The following is a 26,878-nucleotide window of genomic DNA, read 5'->3' as shown; positions in this document are numbered from 1 at the left end:
TGTCATGCAAAGCTATTTTTATTAAGCGTTTCTTTAGCAGAAAAGCTGCTCTAGCAGATGGCGCAAAAGAAAAGTAAAAATGACATCAAAGAGTCCGGGGACGGTTCAGAATCAAGAGGAGCAGGTCTTCCACACACCTTCGGTTCATCTGTCCTTCATTCGTGTCTGCAAGATTAAAACGATTATCGTAAAAACGCTTTTCGAGGCTCGATTAATTTCACTGTCTGTGAACTGTGACACATGTCCTACGTTATTTAGATATTGCATGATACTAGCAACGGTTAGCGCTGAGTAAAACCACGGTCCCTTGATAGCTTGAAGTACGCATTATTAAAGTTGTTTAGCATGGCAGGATAAAAAGGCCGCTCGAGATTGATTCACGTAAGCATGTCAGATACATGGCGGTTCCTTTCAGTCTCGTAAAAGAAATGAGGTCGAGACGATAGATGACTAAAACAAGAGATGAACGACAAGGACACAGCGGTTAAATTTTTTGACATGTCTGTCAGTCGGGATCTTTTTAGGCGCTATACTTTTGTCTTCATCAGCTTCGCGGCAACAATTGAGAGTAACTCATCTGGTACCTCATGAAAGGACTGGTGTGATTGCGATCGGCCGATCGCGTCAATTAGTACGCCGTCATGGGCTCAGCAACTGTCCGCAATTAACTGTAAGAGGTACTGTACCCGCTAAGTAAAGTACAGATCACCTTACCACCGTGCCCTATGCACATAAACTGCGCCAGAATCTCCGGTTGAGGGTTTGAAGATAGGAGACTCGCGACAATACATCCGTGCCACTCGAAATGGTCGGCAGCGGCTTTCCGCATAGAATAATGCCGAACAGAAAACGATTATTCGATTATAGTTGCTGCAACCATTGTAAGGAAACCATTGCAATAAATAATTTTCTCGTGGGATGTCTGGAAAAACAACACTGCATCTGCCGTTCCCATGACTGGCCCGGGCGGGAGATTCTACCGCGTTCCGATCGCCGCGCCACCACGCGGCTCCCGTTGTCCCTAGGCCAACTTTTTGACGGAGCTGCATGACCAGAAAGCTATCAAGGGACCGTGGTAAAACAAAGCAGAGGAGAGACTTTTGGGGCTGACAGGGGTGTCTTACGATTTCGTTTATTTTTTTTTTCGTGTTTTTTTTTTTTTTTTTTTGAACCGAAAGGGTTTCAGCAGGCAAGAAGAATGTAGTGCAGATGGGAGGAAGAAGTTATCTCTTGTTTTCAACCCTCGCCCTCGCTTTCTTACCTTCTGTCCCGATATCTCTCCCCTTCTCTTACGTGTCCGTACTTGTGTGAGTTCACCATTTAATTCTCTACCAGATGAAGCGTGGTCCACCTCGCGAAGGCTTGTAGATATTGAGTACATGTTACACTTAGAAAGCTTCAGTGTGAATATTTTGAGTGTTCAGCAGCCACCTTCAACTTGACTCACCCTATACCTCGTTTGCAGATAGAAATCTAGTAAGAAACCGTATAATGGTTGCATTTACAACACATATCCAGGTGTGAGCTGCGTGGCACGCCTTGTTTTCCACAATCAACGAGAAACAAGACCGGTGTGCCGGCCCAAATGAGCAGACGAACTGGCAGGGCTGAAGCCTGGCGACAGGCGGGCATGCCGAGGTGGGAAGCGGAGGGCGGCAACTAAGAACGGATGGAGCAGCCAATGACCGCCAAGCTACAGCATCAGAGCACAGGGGTGACACAAACCCGCCATTGTTTTAACTACCCTCAAGCGGGTGCATTTGGCAAAACTGCCATCTCGTCCTGGTCCCACGTCATCGAAAACGTCATTTTGAGGTCATGTGACTTTGTTTACATGTCGTTTTGCCGCTTACCGACAAATGTCCGTCGTCATAACGCCAAGAGATGGACGTATTTGGCAGCGTAAACTATGCGGTGCTGCTTCCGCAACATGGTAGCCATTTCTCCTTAGTTTAAGTACATCGCATCGAGTCTTAACGCGCGGTCGTCATCACATCTTTGGAAGTCGTCAACAATACGAGGCATTATGTGCAAAGCTGCGCGTTTTACTGCGAGATTATCGGATAAAAATAATTACCGTGACCGCAATACATCCAGAAGGTTGCGCAGAGACAACAACCGCATTGTTTACAAACGGTTTGGCCGCCGATCACGGGCACCGCCGTCTTTAAGGTCACGTGTGCCTTGACGTTTGCTGTGACATGCGACCAGGACCTGTCCAGGATGCATTGCGTTCGCCCAGCATGCTTTCGTCTACGGAGCAATACATTGGATGCCACCCCTGTGCATCAGAGCACAACAAGATTTTCCCGCTCCGCCCTATAAGGACAGCGCAGCGCTCTGGCCCTCCTCTCTCCACTCTATCTGGTCGCGAGAGAGAGAGTGAAATTTCACCTCCTCTCGTTCCTACTCCATGCCCTGGGTGTACACTGAAATCTCTTGAACACGGAGTACATGCAGCTCGAGCGATGCTTTGAAACGGAAGAGACCCATCGCAGGTACGTCTCCTAGAAATGACACAGATGGTAAGATCTACCCCATCCCAGTTGAGTGTTATGTAGGCTGAACCTTCGTCTTTTCCAAAATTCAGCATGCGGGCGCGGAAGCTGCCCAATCCGTGGCCTATAATTATTTTCGATTGCGGCATTTGTAAAGTAAATTTGTGTTGAATGGAACACCCGTTCCGTGCTGTCCGTCCGTGTCTGTGTACCCTTCAATTTCATAAACACATTATACATCAGCTGTCTCCTTTAGTTTCACCACATCTCCTTAACTTTTTTTATAATCAGTTAAATAATGCCTTCAGGAAGACAAATTAATGCGGCAGTTCCGATCCTATTCTCTTCTGTGGTGCACAAACAAACGTGCTACTCACAATCCAAATTCCTTTGGGATTAAGCACAGTCTTGATGATGAGGTCGGCTGCCGTGTTGAATTTCTCAGGTGTTCGGCATGTAACCACTGCCTTTCCATTTTCGAATGCTACCAGGCATTTTTGGAAGCGCTGTATGATGATGCGTGTCTGGCCCGTCTTGGAGTCCTTATTGTAGGGCACTACCAGGTCACCAAGTGTCAGTAGCCTGAAAGAATTTGTTACAAAGTATGAGCAGGTGAAAAAGAAATAGACAACTGTTCTGAGAAATCTTTTGCGCCTGAAACTGCAGTTGCATCACTTACGCCGCACGCTGCTTTAATGAGTCATGGACGTGTTAGGACTGAGCGACTTCGTAAGTGGATTATGGGTTCTAGTAGAACCTCTAGCGCCAATGAACCTGCCGTTATTTGATTACGTCAGAGCACGTAGCTATCATTCTTCCTATCAAGCTATATTCGTCCTAGCTCTTGAGGACTGTTCTTGTGCCTCAACTCAGCTGTCACTTACCACAACATCTGCGCAGTCCAGTTTCTATTGAAACCTAACAAGCCATAGAATATCGAAAAGTTTCGTATTAGAATAGCGAAAGACGTCATGTCTTATCATGTGTCTCATCGGTATCTCAGAGTGCGCTAATCAGACTCCCTGGTTCCGCGGTAAGCGAGCCAGAAGGTACATCCCAGAGGGTGAAACCTGCCCTCCTTTGACAGGCAGACCTTACCCCTTTTTCTCTACGACACTGTATTCTACTACCCTACTGAGCCAGAAGATAGCCAGAGCGTAATTCCTGGAGACTGCTTTACGTCACGCTACACACTGCGAATCTACGCCGTATTTTGTGAATAACGCAGAAACAATGCAGCAGCGCGGAAACAAATGATCGTAATAGGCTGAACTCGCGCTTTCTCAATCGGCTAGAACACAACAGTCACCTAAACCCAAAGGTCACAATGTCGTGCACATGCTCACGCTGTTTCTTGTTCACAGTCCATCTGCCGTTCACCGAAGACGTTGATCCTATCACCAACCTCCATGTTGCCTTTGAACGGGGCTTTAACGATGGAAGGCTGCAATGATGGTACGTTGATATTTGTTATGGCACAACATAAGCTTCCGCGGTTATGCTACTTGTGCGGTTTTCATGTGTAATGCTGTGTTCACAAGACACTGGGGAGAAAACCGTGAAAATGTATTCCAACTGCCCTTGCGTCACTTATGTCTGCGCCTCGAAAACACTCGCTCGTACTGCTTGCAGCAGAGTTTACTTTCAAGGAAATCGCATCCGGAAACCCATCTATGAAACAGATACTACCGTGTTCGGAATCGGACCATCTACTTGGCAAATTTTTTCGTCCAAAAAGTGCATAGATATTAAATAAACAAATTTGAAAGATCAATGCTGCTTCCGCAGCTGCGAAGGCTCCGGCGACAATGAGGTCAGCGTTACGTCATTTCCTAACAGGAGGAGTGAGAGGGCTTCGCTCTTAGAAGAAAGGCGCCGTCTAGACGCCCGCACCGCCGCGGCATCCCTTTTCACCAGGCTGTGCTCTGATTGGTGGCGTAGTGGTTGAGATTTGCGCCTTTTCCAAGAGAGGGCATACTCTCAACATCCGGCATCTGCCCTTTTCATGTATGCCATCGAATAGCAGGCAAACTGTCACTATTTCGCGTGCGATTTTCGACACCGTGGTCATTGCTGAACGAGAAATAAACTGACACTACAGTTTCGAAGTCGACTGGCGCGGATGCGACCGTCCTTTTAAACGCAGCTTAGGCCTGCGGAGCGGGACGACGGCCACCCTAGTGGCGATTAGGAGAAATAACGGGAGGGATCGCTCGGACTGTCCCACTCCTGTTACAGGGGTGTCCGTCGTTAGCCAGTAGTTCTGCGCGAGGGGAATAATGTTATGTGGCTACCAACTGTCGCTATCAACGCGGCACTTGTTTGTGGCGATCGATTATGTAAACTGCATGCGATGCAGTTGCCCGGTTTTCGCCTTCCTGGGGACAATCTTGTGAGTTGATCATCAGCAGCGTCGTGTAATTGAATTAAAAGGAGTGAGGAGTGAGTGTGCATGCGTTGCAAATTTTTTTCTTTATCTTCACTCTCTCATGTGTCCTTCTACGAAGACACTGCACTTCCGTCCTCTCGATTCTATTTTACCCTTCTCGCGCCCTGCGGCTGAAAAGTTGTAAAAACAGGCCGGTAAACCCTGAAGCGAATAGATTGTCTTTAATCACACCCAAACTGCATCCGTGTTCTCTGTGCCCTTACTTGCGACGACCCGACATATTTGGTGCCGAAACCGGGGGTTTGACCAGGGTGACAGAGATTTCAGTTGCTCCTTGTTGAGTGACCATTGATGTGGAGTTGATATAAACAGAAGGAGAGTCCAAAACCCTGGTCACCAATATGTCGGGTAGTCGCAAGTAAAGGCACTGAGAATACGGACACAGTTTGGGTGTGTTTAAAAACAATTTATTCACTTCAAAGGTCTGAGGCCTCCGGGCCTGTTTTTACAGCTTTTCAGCCGCACGACGCGGCAAGGGAAAAAGGACAGCGCGAGGAAGGAAAGAGAGAACGGGAATACAGTGTTTTCACAGAAGGGTAAAGGAAAAAGTAAAGACAAAGAAAAACGTGTACATATGGCACGTGGTACGTATGGTAGGATAGTCTAAACACTCTCTGGCTTTAGTTCTCTTCAGCACCGCTAGGGTGGTTCTCCTCCCTCTCCGCAAGCTGAAATTCTGTTTCAGTTAACTCAGCGTCCGGGAAGTACTCCACGTGCAATACGTTGCACTAAACTGGACCCACTGTCGTAACAATGTCACATTTGTCCTGGAAGCCCCGCATGACACATATACAGTCGAGCTTCCTCAACATGGACACTTTCGTCCCCGACCAAAATAATCGTCCATAAAGCGAATCGTCCATATTATCGAATCCCAAGGCAATAACAAAAACAATGTGTTATTGAAAAAATTCCCCAATTAGCGCCTGCTTCAAGTGTACTTTGTTGCATATTAGCAAAACGTCGCCAAGACGTAGAGCCTCCTGCTCATTACCCTCAAATAATTGAAGAGTCGTCTGTACTCCCCCTTGAGCCATACCAGATGTGGCCGTTGGCTCGGCGTCGCAAACGTTCTCGACGCCAGAGCCTGTGAACTTGAATTCAAAACTATGCCGCCTCTGTTCTCGTAAGCTGCCGAGCGACTGCACTAAGTATGTTTCACTTAAGGCACGAAGGTCGATCGCCCGTGGACGTGTATGTCCACAAATGACCCCTTTCCTCTTATAATTCTTGTGGACGGTTCGGAAGGAGGGGGTATAGCTCCTTATGCAACGGAACGTCCTACTTTCAAAAGTTATCCTGTAGACTGTGGGGAGACTAGCCTTCCATAACGATACGGTACATAATATCGAGACCAAAATACGTAAACTACATATGGTTTGTACCATGCTGGACCGTCCACTGTCCGAAAAGCGAGTTTCCATATTAACGAAAATGCATTGGAACAGTTTGGTCCTCACAAAAATCGTCCATAACTCGAGTTGTCCATATTAACGGGGACCATATTAACGAGGCACTACTGCATATACTAAAATTTCGCTCGCGTGTAGTGTTCTTACTAAAGGTCGTAATTTATTTCCAGTGTCAGTAATGCGATGTCTGTACTTTGTTCTTGTTGAATGTAATTACATAGAAAGGGCGTTTCACATAGCGTGATAAAAAAATCGCAGTTAAAAGTCTACTTGTCTGAACATTCTGAGGTCAACGCTGTCGATCTCGAGGGAGATTTTGCCTGACTTCTGAGCAGTTTTATCAAATTTCATTCTGAAGAAATAGAATTTTTCCCACTTGAACTTCGAAATTTGCCAAATCAACATCCCATTGTCATGACAGAAACAGAAAGCGCATGCCGGACTTACCCCATTCTATTGCAAAATACCTTCAGTGCTACTATGATAGCAGCAAAAAAAAAAAAAAAAAACTGCGTAAACCGTAGTTTCGAGGCGCGCAAATTGCCGGCCGCCCTCACATATCTGTAAGAAGCGATGCGAGGAGACCATGTACCTCCCTTTTCATTTTTCCTTTTCTAATCTTCTGCTGATAACGGCAGCATAGTTAGAACGCAAAGTTATCTGAAAGAGAGAAAGAGCCAGAAGGAAATAGCAAGCGGCGAGTGACCGTTTTTCTTCGGTCGGATTTTGAATTAATTTAACGTCGAAGTTGGGTCGGCCGACAATTGGTGCGCCTTAAAACGATGGTTTACGCATTTTGTGTCATCTATAACCAAAGCTGTAAGAGAATATATTTTGCAATGCAATGAGGTCAATGCGGCATGCGCATTCCGCTTCTGTAAAAAAAAAAAAAGAGGAAAAGAAGAAGAAGAAGAATATGACGAATGAAAACTATGGTGAGCCATATGAAAACGGAAGGTTGACTTGGCCAAATTTCGGAGTTCAATTGAGAAAATTCAATTTCCCACGAATTAAATTAGATAAAAGTGCTCAGAAGTCAGGGTGAAACCTTCCCCGGGTAAATAGCGTTGACCCCATATTGTTCAGACGAGGAGATTTTTTAATACGATCTTTTATCACGTTAAGTGAAACACACTGTAAATCGTGGAATTACGGGGACTCACATGACTTATCTAACGCCAGAGGCGGATCCATGCACTCACATTGAGGGGCGGTTCCTTTCTCGAAGCGCTTATCGGGGGAGGGATAGAGGGGGCACCTAATTGTTAACCTAATGCTTTGGGTGTAGGGGGCATTGGCCAACCGCCTCCCTCGTGGATCTGGCACTGTCTAACAACTTTAGAAACGTTGGAAAGTATCTATAGTATTTAACTTTCATCCTAGAAACTCCAGTTCTCTTTTCTTTGAAGGGTCGGATATTCTGCCATTCAATTTGTTGAATTTCAAAGGTCTGTCCTGCTTATTTAAAGATGTACTTTAAACGCAGATATTGTTGCAGACGTAAAATTCACCTTAATAGCCAGCAGCAGTCGATTTGCATGCGTACATCAGTTTTGCTCTGGAATCTGTTGCTAATGTTTACGGTAAACGACTTTGGGGCCATCATGATGTAATTAAGTGTAACTCATTATTTCTATCCACTATAGCATAAAATATTAAAAGAGCTTGGAAGGTACCTATTTATTTACCGCGTGATATGAACATACTACATTCAGGAACCGTCTCATAAAATAATTCCTTGGGGAAGCGGCCATTTCCCGAGGAAATTAATTTATGAGAGTGTGCTGCGGCGTTGATCTCTCCCAGCTCCTTCTGGCGTGTTCTGATGTGAGAGCAGCCAAGCACTTTTATTGGGTGCTGAGAATCGTCTGCTACGGTCGACTGCTCTGCTTCAGATGCGGAGCGGGTGGGGCTATATACAACCGCAGAAGGATAGTGTGAAACAAGAAGGCGTACGCCTCACTATTGGGCGGATGACGTGACGTTACAGACTGGCAGCCGAGGGAAGGAGATTTTCTAATCGGCGAGATTGAAGGCTGTCTTGCGCATCAGGACTGAGCGCTGCCTTCGTACTTTGCGTGCAAATATATAATCGTAATCTCTAATCAGGGCTTGTCGTTATAATCTCTATTCCTCCTAGCGTTTTTTTTGGTCATTTTAAAGTGGCCGACCGGAAGTTGAGCAGTACTTGATTTCGAGCAAGGGCTTGTATGAGTGAAGTTTCGGTACAGTCCATAGCAAGTTTCGCCATATGCTGTGCAAGTAAACCATATACTTGTTCAACGAATTCAAACACGATCAGGGAGAAAAAAGGTGCTGACGCCAGGAGACGAACCTTGGTTTTCCGGTCACCAGTCAGGTATACTAACCGCTACGCCACACCCCCACGCCGTTTTCCTGAGCTATAGCGTGTCTCAAGTACAGCGGTTAGCATATCTGACGGGAGATCAGAAGACCCAGGTTCGATTCCTGGTGTCAGCACCTCTTTTCCCTGAGCTGTTTGAATTGGTTCATTTCTCTGCTGTTGAGGCTTACGTGTCTGTGTCGCCCCTAATTGTGGTCTGCTTCGGCCAATTCTTGTTGTTTACGTCGTACACTTGTGTTCTGTTTGGGTGTTTCGACCTCAGAACAGCTACTTTCCATGATGTTCACTGAATACAGCTGCCTCCTACTGTGTTGTATATGTGTGCACGTGCGTGTGTGTGTGTGTGCGCGGGGGGGGGGGGGGGGGGGGGTCTTGGCAAGTCGTCGAAAAGCAGATGCCAGCGTAGCGTAATTGGTGAACGCACCAGACGGGCAATCTAGAGATGCGTGTTTCGAATCACTCCACTGTCTGGCTTTTCCGACGACTGCCATATTTCAGTACTTAGCGTCTATTTTTCAGACCGCACTGACTTAATCTATATGATCCCTATGAATCTCACAATGCGAATCTTTTGTATAATTGACATTACTTGAGGAAAAAAGAAACAGCCCGCCCAGTTCAACATTCCGACGCGGATCAGCGTCCTAAAGTAGTAACAATTTCTCGTACAAGCAACTAAGGTAAGCTTTGAATCAGGCCTATAGAGTTCCCCGTCGTGAGACCAGACATTGATTTTTTCGTCCTTCCACGGCCTGTACGGACCACCAGTTCGCTCTTGTGTTTATACTGCCATGCATATACTCTGATTAAGGCGCGCCAACGTACCACGAAGCGCATTGGGATGTCCACGGACTTGACGGCGATGCCTTCGGTCACAACAAGGTCAACGGGTTTAGGCTGGTCTCTGAAAGGATCCTCAATGAGGGCCACTTCTTTAGAGTTCACCAGTACCTGTCAAACGGGAGCAAAAGCGAAACAGAAACGTCATATAGATGTGCATTACGTTGTGCATTCTGTGCATACTGAATTTGACCGAATCCCCCAGTGTGAAAGTTGTGGGGATGCTGATAGAAAGTGTATTTGGAAAGCATATCTGAAAAGGATAGTTCGCTACTGACTGATCAGATTGTATACGTTTGTCTTGCATTTCCTTCTTTTCCGAGGCTCTGCGCCATTTTCGCTGGAGTTGTTAGTTATAATCTCGTACCCGCATCGCAACGCACTGGAACCCACGTAATTTTAAATTCCTGCGCACACAGACTTACCCGCCACGTCATGAGACAACAGTGTGACGTTACGAGGGCGTCCTCACCCGTCGCCGGGCAAGGGTTTGCCATGCACCGGCCTCGCAGCCTCCTGTTGGCTGTCATCTTCGTCTCCACGTTACCACCCCAGAGAGCCCCCATAGCTATGCACACCCCAGAGCTTTGCATCATGCAGCGTCACGAGAGCGGATGAGAGGCTTTCTGTGAGGTTTTCTCCTCCCTGCGGATCTGCCTGCGCTGAAGCGCTCACGCCGAAAGACAGATAACTTTGGAAACACAACGATTTCGACCGATTCGGAGCGAAATTTTTCTGCTACATACATTTCTTCCAATTAGCTTAGGGAGCAAGCTATCCCTTAAAGGGAGACTCCGCAAAGATTCGAAAAAAAAATAGGTGAGCATCATACCGACCACGAATCAATCCCTCGATACAGAATACAACACTCGCATTCATTTTGCGCGAGTAATGAATTCGTAAGTGATGACTATAGCAAACTGAAAGCGAAATGCGAAGAGCAGGAAACAGAGCTCCATACTACGGCGTTTCCTCCAGAGTAGGATTCCGTGACGTCACACAGCATTGTCATCTGCTTCCAAGCCTACATTCTTTCTTCCTTGTCGGATGCCGGATGATGTCAGCAGTATGTTGCTTTCAGGGCTCTCATGCTTCACTGAGGAGAAGCGCTCGCTTTGTAATAATTCGTTTGAGTAAAATCTGCGCAGTTTTAGACCGAGACATTTTGTACACATGTTCCTGACATCCCAAAGATTACGGACATACCACAACGTCTGTGGTGATTTTGTTGCGGAGTGCCACTTTAAAGAGATTTTCAGTCCGCTACAATAATACCTAAATAGACCTAGCATCAACACGAGCAGAGATACCCCAGTCACTGTCACTGACAGACTATACTGTTTACGCTGTTTACAGACTCTGTATACTGTTGAATAAAGTGTTCACCACATGAAACGCTCCCAGCAAATGACGCTGTTCTCTCTACGGATTCGTCAATAACGGGATGGATCCGCCTATTTTGGAGACGTTTGCATTCCGCATAATGCATCCAAAACAGGCGTACATTTCAGTCGGCTCAACACGCACAATAACCTCCTTGTCCTCATTCCTTCATGCTGTCCTTTTTTGCATCTCTCCACGTCAAGGTCGCTCTCAGCAACAGTTGCTTCATGGCAATAACTCGGAATCAAATTTAAGATTGCGTGGCGACGTTCTGTTTGTAGTGTACAAGCTAACTCAAGTGCCACAATGTAGCGAAACGTCCCGTGCATGGGTTTGATTGGAAGGTGTTTTGTCAATGCAGTGCTACGACACCGCGTTACATGCTTAAGGTCAGCCACCGTTCAGGACGATACCGCTGTGTGTCCTGATTCGCCGAAGACGATGAGACTGCGCGGAATGATGCCGTTATTCCCTGTGGTTACAGGAGACAGCGAAATGTACGTCTTTCTGTGACCATTATTGTACCACTTACTGTGACAACCTAAACATACAGCGTCCTAAAAAAGCGTAGGGGACCGTGAAGCACAGTGAGGCATGGGGCAGAGTGTTACATTGCCGATTCGGGAACCTAAGAAAACCGAAACTGTAACTGTGTCCGTCAAACAATGTGACATCTTCATCAGCTCATTCTACAAATGGTAGTGCCTTGTCAATTAGGCTAGCTCACCATAGGTAGGCCGATTACGCGTATTATTGGTGGGCGTATTTCGGTGAGGAAAAATATTTTAATGCCATTTTCTTTGGCTATACGACAATAGTGACTTGAATCCTACGCCTTATGGCAGTAGTAAATAAAAGCGGAGTCACTGAGAAGTTAGAATCAAAAGATGGCATGCTGTCTGCCCTCGCTCGGCCACGTGCTGATATGCGCACCTCAATACCTCCGTGATAGGGCACAGTGTAACGGGAGCACGTGGAGCACAACGGCGAGCCATTTCACTAGCACCACCACAACACAGTAGCAGTGTTTACAGTTTTGCAGATTTATTGACTTGTTCATAAACAGCACGATGGAGTGTACTCCATGGTGGTGAAGAGTACGTCCTCTACATCAAATCGGGTTTCCGACAACAGTGAATGATGCGGGGGAATACAAAGTTAGTTTTCTGAGGCTGAGAAAAACAAGGCCGAGTTCGCTTGTCCTGACGTTCCTGGTGTGGCAGTGCTAAATTGGAGCGATATTGTTGGTGTCTTGACCCCAAGGTGCGCTCTCGCCAGCAGACGCCTCAAGCCCTGCTACACGTTCGACATTGACTTTGCATTAGTTAATTCGTCGCATGTTCTTGGTATCGTACTTCCCCACTGGTTGTACCATTCTGCCCGAGCCTGGGGCACACAGTTCCAAGAGTAAACTTTCCATATTTTCCCAAGTCGTCGGAGCACCTCTCCAAAAATAACATTTATTTTTGCATGCCCAGTATGGAACAAGAGTTTCTCTAGCCATAGGAGGCACAAATGGAAAGTTTTCTTTCCTGTACAAAAATACAAAAAATTGAGTGACTTTTTCGTGTCATCGTACCTCATGATACACAATACACACCTCACCATATAATACAGGAGAGCGACAGCTTCTTAGAAACAGTGTAAAATCAGTTATCACGGTCATTGTGCAATACCGCTTCCATTTTTGCAGCCTTGTAAATACATGCACATAAGCTGTCACTTTTGGTCACACAGAGCCGCCCAGTTTCTTTGTAAGACAAAAAGACGTCGACAGACAGCTGCCATCCCCGTTTTGACACGCACGAGGAGTATTGCCGCGTTTTGACGCGCTCATCGCCAGTGTGCACCTTTTGAAGCATATTTTTTTCAGCAACGCATAGGTGTAGCCTCTGGTCATGACCTGACAAAAATATAAATGAAATCAAAAGAGGGTTTCTCGACAAATGGCCGTGCAAGATCCTAGTGTTTTCGAAAGATACCCTAATCCTTGCTTGGTTCAGCAGAGACCTGCAAATAGTACGAACACGACAGATATATGAAATTAAATAGTATTAAAATCTGAGTAAATTGATGCCAAGTATGAGGACGAGCGACATGCACAGTGAGGGAAATAACGTATTGAAGTTGGAACAACATTGCGCGCTGGAGCATCTTCGCCATTTTTTTGTTGCGCCTGCGCGCTTGGCCTGCTGGCCTGGGTGTCTACTGAAGCATAAAACAAATTCACAGGAATATATTTTACAATTCAGGAGACATGCGCGTGCGAAAACGACAAAGCTGAAACACTCGAATTGAGGGCTGGATTTTCTTGATTTTTTTCGCACAAAAACTATTTGGTAAAATTTATTCATGTTGCTGCTGTTGATTATCATATGCGATGAGGTCCTAAATATAATGAAAAATAATAATGAAAGTCCAGGAGGTCGATGGGACCTGCCTGCCTGATCTGACATGAAATCGGCCACTTGCAATGTTCACTTTTTCTCATGTTCGGGAAACTGCTCGCATTGCGTTTGGGCTACAATGTAGTCTTGTCTACTCTTTGCTCCAAAGAAACATATTGCCGGTTCTGGGAATGGTGATGGTGATGATGATCACATGAAGAATGGGTACGTACTTCTGGGAATTGGTGAATTTGCGTGTTTTTGTCTATCTCCCGTCCTTAATCAATGAGAACGGCTAAACAAGACTAAGTACATACTATTATGTACCCCGAAACAACAGGAAACCAACGCGTACCTTAGTGGACTTGTTGCCCTTGTGAATGCAGAGGCAATAATGCTCGTAAAACTGAAGGGTAAGGACGTCCTCAGGTACGGAAACCGTCTTTCTTGCAGTCTTGACTGCCTCTAGTGTAAGCTTCGAGGGGTGACCTTGTGGGTCTCGGTGTATCTTGAACTGCACTGTAAGGACGGATTCCTGGTCCTGACACAGATAAATGTTGCAGATGTCCTTGCTGGTGTCCCTACAATAGAGAAACGAAGTACGTCTCTTAGGATACCCCGCATGAACGTGAACTTGAAACGGAATAGAAAACCTATTGAATTAATTTTATGAGCATCTAAAGTTGGGAGTTTACCCGATGCCGTTACAGCAGTCGGCTTAACCCGTGTGTGTGTGCATAGCATTTGCGTTAGTCTTAAGGACATCTCTTGTGGGGAGGGGGGGGGACGGAAAGAGTGAAACTCTGAACAACGGATTTCCTTCGGAATCAGCAAAGTCATGGGGTAAGGAACGGTGGTTGACAAAAAAGAAGAAAAGAAGCCACCAACTGTGTTGGCCCAGCCCGCACTATATACTCATAGATGTAGTTTCATAGTCGGAAAACTTAATCAGGGCTTCGTCTCAGCGCTCGAAACCCCCCCCCACACACACACACACACCACCACCACCACCACTCCATGTCAAAATCTCACATCTTTTTGTGCATCCCTTTCTGTTTTCCGATGTTCTTACCACTGGAGACAACAATGATGTGTATATGTTACTACACACATGGGCATACGCACGCACATACATACGTGCATATATACCGGGTGGTCACTTAGGTCCCCCAGCTGAATAATTCGTAAACAGGTGTTGCTATCGAGAGCTTCCTTTCAGTGATCATCCCTAAGACATCGTCCAAGAACTGAGCAGTGAGCGGCTCATTTGCATAGGCTCATTAATTAAATAAAATTTGTGCGGTACAGAGTCCTGGCGCTCACTCCGTCGGTCACCTATGCTCATCGTTCTTTCGTAGGAGCTCATTTTATTGGTTCCAGAACACTCCGCACCGAAAAATAAAAAGAATTGGGGTCACCTCAGTGCTCCTTTAAGATATGGGCACACATTTCACTGGGCACAGGAACGCCTGATGGGGTAAAGAAATGTAACGGCGCTTCTTCATTAGGATTGATAATGTTTCACAACATTCGAGGATTCTATTTCAACTTACATGGCAGACAAGTCTGAAAGAATTTGCGTGCAACTGCAATAGAACTGGCGTGAGCACTAGAGTAGTAACGTCACCAACGTCACCAAGAACCACTGCTGCTGCTCAGCCTCGCACGCCGTGACGTTTCCTTTTTTCTTTTCTTTTTTTTTTTTTTTGCAAGTTGCCTGAACGATTGTACCATACAGCGGGAATGAATTTGCCTATCCAGGCGGATATTTTCTTTAATAGGTTTCATTTATAGTTTTTTTCTTTCTATAGCTTAGTCTTTCTCGGAGGTGAATACGATACCCTTCGTTGATACCTTATGTTGGTTTGTTTGTTATATGCAGAGGAGATGTGAGTCGGTTTACGAATTATTCGGCAGTGAGGCCTTCGTGAAACACACGGTATAGATTATGCATGCGTGTATACATAAAACAACAGCATTCCATTCCGGTGTGATACAGACCTGGAACTGTTCCCTTGAACAGGGCAGATCTCAAGGAACAAATTCGGACTGTCTTTGCTGAGCCCATTCAGCGGTAGTCTTCTTGTTATGTCCTGTGTGCAAAGAAAATGTTTTGGCTCAAAATCGGACAATGTCACTGTAAAAGGAAGGGGGGGGGGAGTACCCGAAATCCACGATTAAGAATAAACCGCTTAAGAATAAAACATTTAAGAATAAACCGCTTAAAAATACTTTCAAAAATAAACGCGTAAGCACCCACTGTTAAAAACATATCTCCCAGGATATACGCTTAAAAATCAACGCACAAAAATAATCGCCGAAATATCCCGGTTTAAATAAAAACGCTAAGGAATCCACGGTTAAGAATATATCGCTAAAAATAAATCGTTTCAGAATCCCCTCAAATCCACCCTACAGTTGCTAGAGCCATGTGGTATGGCCCAAATCAAGGTGAACTGCAAGCAAGGGGCTTAAACTAACCTCACAGGACCAAACTATCCTAAACTATCCCAAACTAACCGAAACCAAACTAACCTAACCTAACATAACCTGATCTAACCCGGCACAAATTGCAATCAGTCCACCTCCGTGCTAAATGGTGAGGGGATTTTGGAACAGTTTATTTTTAATGGTGGATTATTAAACGGTGATCTCTAAGCGGGTATAGTAACGGTTCATTTTAGGAGACATATTTTTAACCGTGTATTTTTTAAGCGGATTATTCTTGAATGTTTAATTCTTAAGCGTTTATTCTAAATGGTGGATTTCGGGGACCCCCCACGTTGGGTTAGTTTAGTTTAGTTTCAGTTAGTCTGGGATAGTTTAGGCTAGTTTGGTCCTGCGATGTTAGTTTAAGCCCCTTGCTTGCAGTTCACCTTGCTTTGGGCGGTGCAGGCATAACACTTGAGAGCCAGTTGTACCTCACTTTCGAAAGATATATTTTGAAGCGTAGGTTTTTGACGGTTTATTAATAACGGTGGATAGTTACGCGGTTTACTTTTAACGTGATTTATTTAAGCGTATATTCTGGGCGTTTTAGTTTTAACGCTGGATACTTACGCATTTATTTTTAACGCTTTCAAATAGGCTACACCCAAAGGAAGGATATAAGTGAGAACATCTAAACCAACCGAGGTGTACACGAATATTTTATAAAGATTAGCTCCTATAGTTCGGAATACATTCTTGGAGTTCTTTGCGGCGTATTTCATCGCTTGCTCATGTGCTCCCACATGGAGAAAAGTCACACAGTTTCTACAGTTACAGTGAAGTTTAGAACAAACCTTTGAACGCTTTCCAACTAGAAGTTTTGATAAACCCCGAACTGTCGATTTCTTTTAAGTACCTCGCAGGGTGCACAAGCAGAGAAGCTGCGGAACAACTCGCGAGAAATCTGACACATTAACTTCTAATGTCGTACGGCAGGATTGTGAGACTGGACCAAAGAACACTGTCAGGTAGCGCCACAATGTTTGCGCCATATTTTGTTGTGCATTTTATATTGTGTCATCCACAGTATCGTCGCCACGACACAATCAGATGATTGCGTTCTGGTTCACCTCTCCTTCTCATTTGTCATCCGTGAAACCGTTTGAGGAAAAACGATTCACTAAGACCCGCTATTTTCCTGAATGAAACGTTTGGGTCTGAGTGTACTTATTAGGAATGTGAAAGTAAAGTTATATTTCCAGGGTGCACATCTCACGAAATCAGTACGAGACAGAAACGAGTTCTAGTGAATTGTTTTTCCTCAAACGGTTCCCGAACGGTTCCACAGGGAAAACATTGAGAAGGTGGAGTGAGACTTGGAATTGAATCCTCTGGTTGGCCAGCGACACAACCATTCGCGAACCGTTGGGGTGATAATAATTCACTAAGAATACCTATAGTCAACCCTCGACTTACGAATTTCCTCGCTTAAAGTACCACTACGGACTAAATCTCGTGTCTTCAGAATCCTACTCAAGTTATGTCACTGAAATCTTCTTGTCTCACTTTACATTCATGCAAAATATTTTGGCCCTACATGACTCAGAAGCTAGAGGAATTTAATTTTTATTCTTGAGGACTATGACGTCATGTTATGGTCCGACGGAGCGCCCGGCTCTCATCTGGCAACGTTGTTGACTTTGGAGTCTTCCGGAGGGCTCACCTTTTGTACTCCGGAAGAGAAGCCCCACGTGCCATACCATCCGACCGCTCCGACCTTGGAGAAAACACAAAGGAAAGGGAAGACTTCTCTCCCATTTTCCCGTCTTTCGATTAGCTTCACATGACTTCTCCACCACGTGACCCTCCCCGGACGCCAGCGTCGTTGCTAAGAACGAGCGTAGAAATGCGGGGTAGTTGGTAACTGTACATAATGTTAAACGGAACGCAGCCAGGGACACGGACGAGTGAGTGCACAAACGAACTGCTGACTCCAGTGACTCCAGAACTGCTTAGCACCACTCCATCAGGACACCTGGCTCTTCACTGCAAGACCTGTGGGTGCTCCCCGCTATTGAATAATACCACAATAGAGGGTGGTTCAAAACGCGCGTTGCTCGGGAAATTCTGGAGACCTTCTTGATCACAAAGTCAGAGGAAGATCACTGTGTTAGCACACCGTAATTGTCACTCTTATCAGCCGAAATGGAATATCTTGGAACGTGCCCAGATCGCAACCATCATGTGTTGAGCAGCTAGTTTTTCTGTTTTGATATTGTGATAAGGTGTTGTCATTCCTTGTGTCTTGTTTTTTGTTTTTTTGCATTGAAATGTGTGTTGCAAGTAGACTTCTGTTAGTTGAGAGTCAGCAGTTCGTTTGTGCACTTCCTCGTCCGTGTCCCTGGCTGCGTTCCGTTTATCATTATGTCGTTGCCAAGAGACGAGTGCCCTCTCCAGAACATGACATCATTGCAGTTTGTGGGGTTATGATTACGTCACTCGCTCGTTGCGTCATCGAAACTTGTGGAGGCTCAACAGGTCTTCAAAAATGGACAGAAATGCACAGCGTTCGTAAACAGGATTGAAATTTCGCGTATAGAATCCTTGAGGCGCCTTCTTTTCAGGAACTAGTCTAAATAAAATAAACGCTGTTTTCTGAGGCCGGCGTGGCGCTTTAATGAACGGTGCCCTGTGAGCAAGACACTCCCTATCCTCATTCTCAACCTAAAATTTATGAGCGATTTTTTCCAGGAACGTTAAGCGTTCGTAAATGGAGGGTTGACTGATGTTGACCAAGCTGCATATTTTCTGGGACGAAGCGTTTCGTAATTTCAAATCTACTCCGTTGAACCTACTTCTCCAAGCCTGAAAGCTCCCAACACAAAATTGTGCCGAACTTAGTTCGCTTCCCCGCCACATTGGCGCTGTCTATACGGCCCAAAACACTTAAAGGTCAGATATGCCGATTTTGAAGTGCCGCAGAACTGAGCGATACTCTTTCTGTGTGTCCATTAGCGAACATTGAATATGTGTGCGAAATATCTTGGTCCAACTGTTTGTAGTTTTTTAGAAAACATATTTTTTAATTTCCCCGCCCGCCCGTCAGACCGTCGGCAAACCCTGCGCACGGGCGCACCGACGTCACTGCTCTAGGTTTATCTGTGTTTGGCTTGGCATGGACTCTTTGCTTGGCCGCTTGGCTTGTTTGGTTTCGTTCTCTGTGCATCGTGCATTAGCAAACAGCTGTTATGTTATTACGAAGCCGGAAACAAAGCATGTGAACATTTCTTTGGCACGACGTCGTTTGGAAAGCGCACTTCCTTGTGCTGACCTTGCCTTTTATGAGCTGAAGCAATATGATACGTGATATGCCAAGATGTCGAGAATGCGACGGTGCTACGCTGTTAGAACAATTCATCGGAGCATTCAAGTGCGAAGCAGTGCGAAGCTCTTGGCTGACAGCGACAGCGAACTGAGTTGCACTCCAAGGATTTCGTCCACGAATGTTATCATAGGTTACGCGCGACTCCAGAGGCAATTTGAAATCTCGGTACGAAATCGTCTAAAGTGAGATGCCCGACACACAAATTTTGAACGTCCCACGGAGGACCAACGCAAAAAAACGAGCGCAAAAGGTAAATCGAGGTTCAGATATAGACCAGTTTCACATGGCCGTTTTGTGCAAAACAAATTAACAGAGTCCGGGACAATGAGAATAATTTGACACAGTTTGCCAGAAATTACGATTCGACAACACCTGAATCAATCTGCAATTACATGCGGCAATCGGGAGTCGCGTTCGTGTGGTTGCCCACACAACAATGGCGTCTTTTGTTTGTAAACGGAAAGAGGCCTATAAAAATAGGAAGCTTCGTGAATCGATTGTGCAGCTGTCCTACTGGGCTTCCTCTGATATAGCCACGATTAACAATGCAATAGTATTGATAATCTAACTTGTGAATTACCACAGGTGCACGCTGAAAGCGGAAATGAAGCAGGGTCTAGCTTGCATCTGATGCATGAAGAAATTGCTGACAGGTTAGTTGCAGTCTAGCTGCCAGCAATGTGATGTTATAATTTGAGTATTCACCTTTATTCCACTTTTCATGGGCGCTCTCATGCAGATTTCTTGACACGCACTTAAATCTGCCCTCAACATTCTCTTCTTTCAGGGTAGAAAACAAAGGTCACCATTCCGATTAACTGCTATCTCCCTGTTCAAAGAACTTTTGCTATCCAAAACGCTGGTCCCTGTGAATGGGGTGCTACAAGCTTCACTGTCTGATATAGAAGGTACAGTACATTAGTTCAGTTAATTTACCTATTGCATATTTTTGTTACTGTTAGCTGGATTACTGTTGGACATACAATCCTTTCTGACATGCAGAAGCTGATGTCGTCTCCGATAACATTTTAGAATTTTCACTGTCATCAACGTCCATTGAGGAAGGTGCCTTTATTATCTGTGAATGTTTGATTGAAGAATAGCCAAGAATTCATGTTAACATTGTCTACTCTTATTAATTCACTGTCTTTGTTCTGAGAGCTAAGAAAAATTGAACTATTTATTAGTCACAACTTCACACTGGATAGTGGTACTGGATTGGCATGTAAGCTAAAATACCTACATTCTACATTACTTGCATTACACAGTGTACACAAGTACATTACTTGGTGCATTACTGTAGTGGGCAATCCCACATTCGTTACATTTTTAGTGGGTCTACAGCACAAATACTGTGTGCATACTGCAAACGTGCAAACATAAAAATAAATATACAAACACATAAAATAAAAAGGGTGTACTATTCTATCAGTTTCAAGCCAGCAAGGGATGAGTTGACAAGACACTGTAACACTGTTTCCCTGAATGTGTCGCCCGTGAACGCCTTTTGTGCCAAATACTGACCTGGCTACCGTGGTCATTAATGTATTATGCTACACAACTCATCCCTTGTCTGTTTGAAACTGATGGAGTCGTACCCCCTTTTTATTTTATTATATGTGTTTGTATTTTTATTTGTAGCCAGGCAGAAATTTGAGTTGCAACCCAAGTGGTTCCACTTGTTTTTCATGTGGATCGACTTGGGATTTTTGCCTGAGTATGTTTGTACCAACCCTCGCTCTACTCGCTCTCTACTTTACATGTCTTATATATTCTAGAATTTTGTAACTTGATGTTAGACCTGAAGAAGTGCAGTGAAAGTCTCATCTCATTGAAATTTAGAAGCTCTCCACCGTCTTCTTTCTGTTGTGCAAAATCATCATAAAGTCAACATTACTATCCATTTGTCGTCATTAAATTCTTTATTTATTTATTTATTTATTTTTCTGCAGTGGTGAGCAACTGTAAGGACACTTGCAAGAAAGGGAGTCTCCTTGGGATGACGAACTCTAATCACCTTATGTGAATTCAGTGGTTGATGAATGGTTCAGGTTCTCAAGCACATGGAAACTTCAACAAATAATTCATGGGGAAGCCAGTCAGTGCTAGCACCAGGAATTGAACATGGACCCTCCTGCTACAAGTCAGGGATGTTACATTTCAGGCACTCATTGCCTTTTCGTGAATTACTTCCCGAGGTGGAGCTCACTACAGCTCATTCTCCTATCTGTTAATGTTGCGGCTTGTGTTGTGTTTTTCTGTTTGTGTGTTCAAGACTCAGAACAGTTAGTTTGGATCAGGTCAGGTACGTTTCATTTAGACATGGCAAACAGAAAGCGGTGTTTCTCGACATAACTTAGCAGTGGCCTCCCTGCACTACTGCTGCGGCCATTAAGCGTGAACGGAAATCCGCAAATTATACTCACTGTACTTTTATTCTGTGCTATGTAATCCTGTTCAAGTTCTGTCAAAGGAGCGTGTAATGTCATGCAATACTAGTAATATAGTAAAATAGTAGTATAGTTCAGTACTCCCTTAAAGTGGGAGGAAGCAGCGCGTGAATGCAGCAAGGAAATTGTCATGTTATGACAAGTGTTTATGTATTGTACAGTTAACTACTTATTTTAGTTCTTAGCTTTCACCAGCGTATCGTGTCAAGCCATGTTGTATTAATTTGGAACATCTTTATTTTAGTGGCTAGAGCAGCTGTTACACAGTGAGAACATAACCTGTGCATGTTTGTCTTTCCCACCGTGTCCCTTGGTTTTCCTCCCTGGTGCTACATATCTTAGGAATAGGTCTTAGAACTGGTAGTTCCAGACAAGTGAGAATTGCTTTTCAGGGGATTATCATGCTGACAGATGAAACATATGGTTTAAATTATTTGGTGGACAGGAATTATGTAGCTTCACACAAAAACTACTACTTCTATGAAGTAAGAGTGGTTTCAAATCTAGCTTTCTTGTGTTACTGACATTATCGCACAAGATGAAGTATCCACTATGATCCCTTATATGGGGGTTACGTACAGTGCAATCAACAGATGCTATTTACAATTCTGTGTTTCCTACTGTGTTGAACTGGGGTAGTTTGTATCTGAGAGCCATAGTGAAACACAGGCAGCCAAGGACAGACTTTTGATGCCCTCGAGAAATTTGGCAATACATTATAGGGACCCTGGATGCGCCCTAAATTTCCAGAACAGAGAGGTCAAGGCTGCATTTAAACAACAAGTAGTTAGATAAATCCAAGACGGATGCATGTGTAAGCAGTCTGCGGTTGAATTTGCTTCTACCAGAGATACGTTTTCTCAAAGGGGACGCACAGGCATGCTCAGGGTGATACTACTGCTGCCTGCGAAATAGAACGAGGACAGGAGGACGATACAGAACCTTTTTTTTTTTTTTTTTGTCTGGGATTCTGTTGGTTAAATCGTTATTTGTTTAGCAGCATGTGTGTCTATATTCCAGAGTCTGCTATTAAAGATATCAGTTGAGAGCTAGCAGTTGTGTTGTAGCTGTCTCATCCTGTTTTTGGCTGCGTGTGTTTCACTATGGTCATGTTTGCTATTGCAAAAAAGAAAAGAAAATAGAAAAAGACGAAAAGAGCTACCTGGAAAGCTGCCTGTTCTAGTGCTCACATGGAGGCAACGCAATGAGGTAACATGTACCATTAATGAACTGTACATAGTGGTACAGATCACAACGGCAACCAATTATTCAGATTTTTCTGGAACTATTTTGTCTTTTGGAGCCTTGATTGTCCAGCCTATTATTGGAGCTTTGTGTGATTCCCCTCTTGAGATATTGTAAGATTGCTGATCCTGTACAGTTCGTTAATTTTGAAGCTGTACTGTGTTGAGGAAAGAGAATTCTCACATCTGCATTTGAATATATAGGAATAGTTTTGTCATATTGCGAACATTTCGTTGACAAGTGAAATAAATATTCTATTCAGGAATAGTTTGTAAGTACTTTCCTTGTTGACATTTATATTTGCACCTGGTCCCAACAATGCTGATTGATGGAAAATGTAAATAAAGATATTTGCTTGCCAAACAATACAGTGTCATCTTCTCTAGTGAGATATTCCCTGTTCACAAAACATAAGTTGCAAGGCAAGGTGTTGTAGGGGCACAATGATGGTACAGTTTAGCATTGCTTTTTGCCACTTCACATAATTCACTGTTATTCGTGTGGTATGACTAGGAAGGTACAGCATATGCATAAAAGTAATTTGATATGCAGCCGCACGTATGATTCAGAAGATTAGATGATGCACTACATAATAGATGTCTACGCATATATAATTGTACTTCAAGTGCGATGGTTATACTAAAGCATAACTTCCATGAAGACTCTAGTTGCATGGGCCCTGTAAGACTGGCCTTTGCGAATCGTTTGGTAACGTGTCTCTAACTGTGAAGGTAAGGGGCATTCGAGAACGCTGCAGATATGGTTGCATCTTACAAATTTCTTGTCATGCCCTACATGATAAATATTAAATACGAAGTGATTTGTGCGCTCATTCTTGAGTAAGGTCACCCATGACGACAATCACATAAATTGCCTCTAACACTTTTATACCACATGGGCTGAGTTGCGAGTTGAAACAGCATTCTACAGAGGGATAAGGTGCACCCACTGATTTGATTTCTCGGACCTATGCTATATGCCCTAATCCTTCAGACCCCCAAAACGACATTTCTAAGTGGCAATATGTGCTGTCCTATTTATTTTGCGTCTGCATGGTGTGCAACCACGTGGCTTTTGGAGCTTTCGCGTGCATGTTTTTGTGCCGCGGTGTTCATTAAGGACAAAATCCAGATGTTAGGCATGAAGTGCAGTAGTTTGTGGCGTGCTACACGACGCCGCATGACATGGGACTGTGTGATTCGAAGAAAGCTTCTGGAAAATACACAGAATCCCACAAAAAGTTTAAAATGTGATTGGTATTTTGTTCTAAGTCGCTCGTCGTTCCATAACATCGTGGACGGTGTTACACATTGATAAATCGTATGTAAAACTTGTGCCATAGCATTATGCGGTTCCTCAAATACATAGCACGCTTTTTTTCCTGCAAAAATAAAACGTTGTCGGCATTTTCTTGCTAAAACGGCTGTCGAAACGTCACTTTCCTAATTGACCCTACGCTGGGCAAGTGCTGTAAAGAGGCTAACACAGACGCGACTTGATACATATTGTTCAAGCTCACAAAACACAAACGACGAATTCCAGTCACAACATCGTACAGAGCTTAGTTCACGAATGAGTTCGCAGCTGCTGCACTGTTTACTCATCGCGGTACCAGTAGAACCTGTGGTGGCTGTCCGCCATCTTCAAGCACAGATACGTGAAGCCACGAAAAGCCATAGCTGGAATCCATTGACAAGTACGAAGGCGCGTACAGGTCACAATGCCCGTTCGGGTGCATCTATGTCATAAACATGGCTGCGCCCATCTGTGTTTCGGAATGAATTATCTGTTGTTTTGACATGGTACTGTAGAGAACTGAGAGAATGAAGGTGCATTTTGGGTAGAGTTGGATGTGGGCTTTCAGGATATCACAATCGTTTCGACAATTTAGGATATCGGCATAGCTGAACTTTAAGCTAAGCAAACACCAGACCGCGATCCGCAACAAGAATGTACTTTTCCGTGTCAAATTATACTTTACCTGCCTCCACCCCCGCAATTACATGCTGCAGCTTCCCCCCCCCCCCCCCAATAAGTTTTCACGCTTTGTGCGCATCACTCATGCAAAAATTTTTCGTCCGTCGTGCAAGCGTATCTATTGAACTTGGACGTGGACTATTAATTTGCACTAATTTACAGGAGCACAGAGGTGACCCCCAACATGTTTTTTGTTTGTTTGTTTGTGCTGTGGCGTGTTCTACAACGGGTAAAATGAGCTCCTGTAAAAGTACGACTGGTGCAGGTGACCTGCAGCGCTCGAGAGAGGCCTCCTCCACTCTTGGAAAGTGCGCATCAGAGAATGAGGGAACGTCGTGACGTCACCTATTCCCCTGGCACGTTACCCGTGACTTACACCGGCGCAGCTCAATCGGTATAAGCTGTACGTGAGCTGAGAAGGAAGGAGCAAAGAAGAAAGAAAGGAAGTATTATCTGAAAAAAAAAAAAAGGAACGCCTGAAATATGAATGGCACGGGGACTTTTCGCTGTCACGCCAGGATCGTGTCGACCCTCAGCGGCTGATGACTCCTGATGGACAGCTTGACGAATGAGACGGGGTTTCGAGCCATGTTAAGTGTCACTTTGTTGCTGCTTTATATGTTAGCTGTCGGAGGGCAGGTCACGTTATTCTTCTTCTTCGCCAAAAGACCATCGCAGCGGACCACGCTAAGCGTCGTCATCACTTTTTCTGTTGCATGCAGGAGCGAAATTTATGACACGTTCCAATTATAAATTCAATTGAATTTTTCAATGTGTGTTCTAGAAGGCGCTATTTTATTGTTCATATATGTACGGCGCGCGTCAAAGTTAACTTGAACCAGCCTGCGAAGAGGAAAGATAGTCACCCTGGCAGCACCTAGTAGAAAACAACGCTTTGATAACGATTTCTACTAAGCACCACCAGGGTCTTCAGGTCGGAAAGGTGTTCAAGTTAACTCTGATACGAGCTGTACTATCACACTTTACACTTCGGGCCTCCTAGTGACACGACACCGTTCTGGGCCATTTTGTGAGCGCCACTTCGGTAAGTAAGCAAACTAAGTTCGGAGCGAGCTTTCTACAGGAGAATCGTGAAGCTTCCAGGCCTGGTGTCGTAAGTCTATAGGCTGAACAATGCGCGCTCGTCACGGGTGCTCCGAAAGCCGAACTTGGTGATGGTGGTGGTTGTGAGGGAATTGCTTGCCGAAGTCGACCACGCTCGCAGGCGGACAACGTCGGAGAGGATCATGCGTCCTGGGCTGACTTCACAGGGAACTGTGCCGACACAGGGAACTGTGTCTTAAAGCGTCTGAACAAAACCCCGGGAAAACACCCAGAAAGCCGAACTTAGTCACATAACAAGCCCAAGTCCAACCCATTGCACAGAACAGAATCGTACCGTTTTCACCCTTGAATTGTGGAAAGTGCAGGGCGTTGCACCTCTTTGTGACAACTAAACTATTTTATTTCGGATGATGGCTGACTAGAAGCATTTTATGCGATCAAGTTACGTTGTAAAAGTGTGTCCGCCACCCTTGACACCACGTTTTTAGCTCACTGCTTTGCTATAACTCGTCCCTAGCTTTTCATTTTATATTGCTTTGAAAAAATTTAAAACAGCTCTAAGAAGCGACGAACATTATCCGTGCGAAAAGTTGCCTAGATTGCTTTTCTATTGCCTAGATGAATACATTCTAGGCTCCGAAGTTGAAGCCTTTTGAAGAAATTAGGGACCCAGTACTCTGTGCATGGTCTTACCGGGTTTACATAGTGAAGTCCCGCAGCTGCTTGTGCGTGCTTCAGTGACTTCTTGCAGAGCTTGATACTGTTGTCGCGATCTTCATTGGCAGTGAGTTCTGCCATAGTTATCGGAGTTTCGTCTTCCGAATCGCTGTCACCGTCGGAACTGGTCGTTGTTATTGGTCGGAATTCAATTTTCCCTTTGGGGGGAGCCATAAGTAGGAATCGATACATGGTTTGAGCTTTCCAGTCGGATGATACGAGCGAGGCGGCTTCAGCTCAGTATGCAAAGCAGAAAGAGTTCACGGTACTCCGAC

At 44.7% G+C, this 26,878-nt stretch overlaps 1 protein-coding gene across 2 annotated transcripts; it reads right to left on the bottom strand.

Annotated features, from left to right (window-relative positions):
• Window positions 1-26,878, bottom strand: LOC135383592 (uncharacterized). 2 transcript variants are annotated; one of them, XM_064612991.1, is made up of 7 exons: window positions 26,580-26,877; window positions 15,336-15,427; window positions 13,690-13,915; window positions 9,550-9,675; window positions 3,845-3,942; window positions 2,876-3,080; window positions 1-165 (listed from the first exon to the last, which is right to left on the bottom strand). In XM_064612991.1, the coding sequence occupies exons 1-7, from the start codon at window positions 26,793-26,795 to the stop codon at window positions 145-147; spliced, it is 984 nt and encodes a 327-aa protein (XP_064469061.1). In that variant the 5' UTR covers window positions 26,796-26,877; the 3' UTR covers window positions 1-144. The 2 variants fall into 2 exon arrangements, with proteins under 2 accessions (XP_064469061.1, XP_064469062.1); XM_064612992.1 differs by lacking the exon at window positions 9,550-9,675 and having other exon boundaries at window positions 26,580-26,878.

Source organism: Ornithodoros turicata, chromosome 2, assembly GCF_037126465.1.
Source record: "Ornithodoros turicata isolate Travis chromosome 2, ASM3712646v1, whole genome shotgun sequence".
Lineage (NCBI taxonomy): Eukaryota > Metazoa > Arthropoda > Arachnida > Ixodida > Argasidae > Ornithodoros > Ornithodoros turicata.
Note: the sequence above shows the minus strand (reverse complement) of the source record. Positions and strands in the feature narration are given on the sequence as shown.

Bases quoted from the DNA above. Each gene is read 5' to 3' on its own strand.
- LOC135383592 (XM_064612991.1), bottom strand. From the start codon at position 26,795: ATGTATCGATTCCTACTTATGGCTCCCCCCAAAGGGAAAATTGAATTC. The intron at 13,916-15,335 runs GTCTGTATCACA...TCTCTATTGTAG, and splicing joins GTTCAAGGGAACAGTTCCAG to GGACACCAGCAAGGACATCT. The intron at 9,676-13,689 runs GTACGCGTTGGT...CCCGTTTGACAG, and splicing joins AGGGCAACAAGTCCACTAAG to GTACTGGTGAACTCTAAAGA.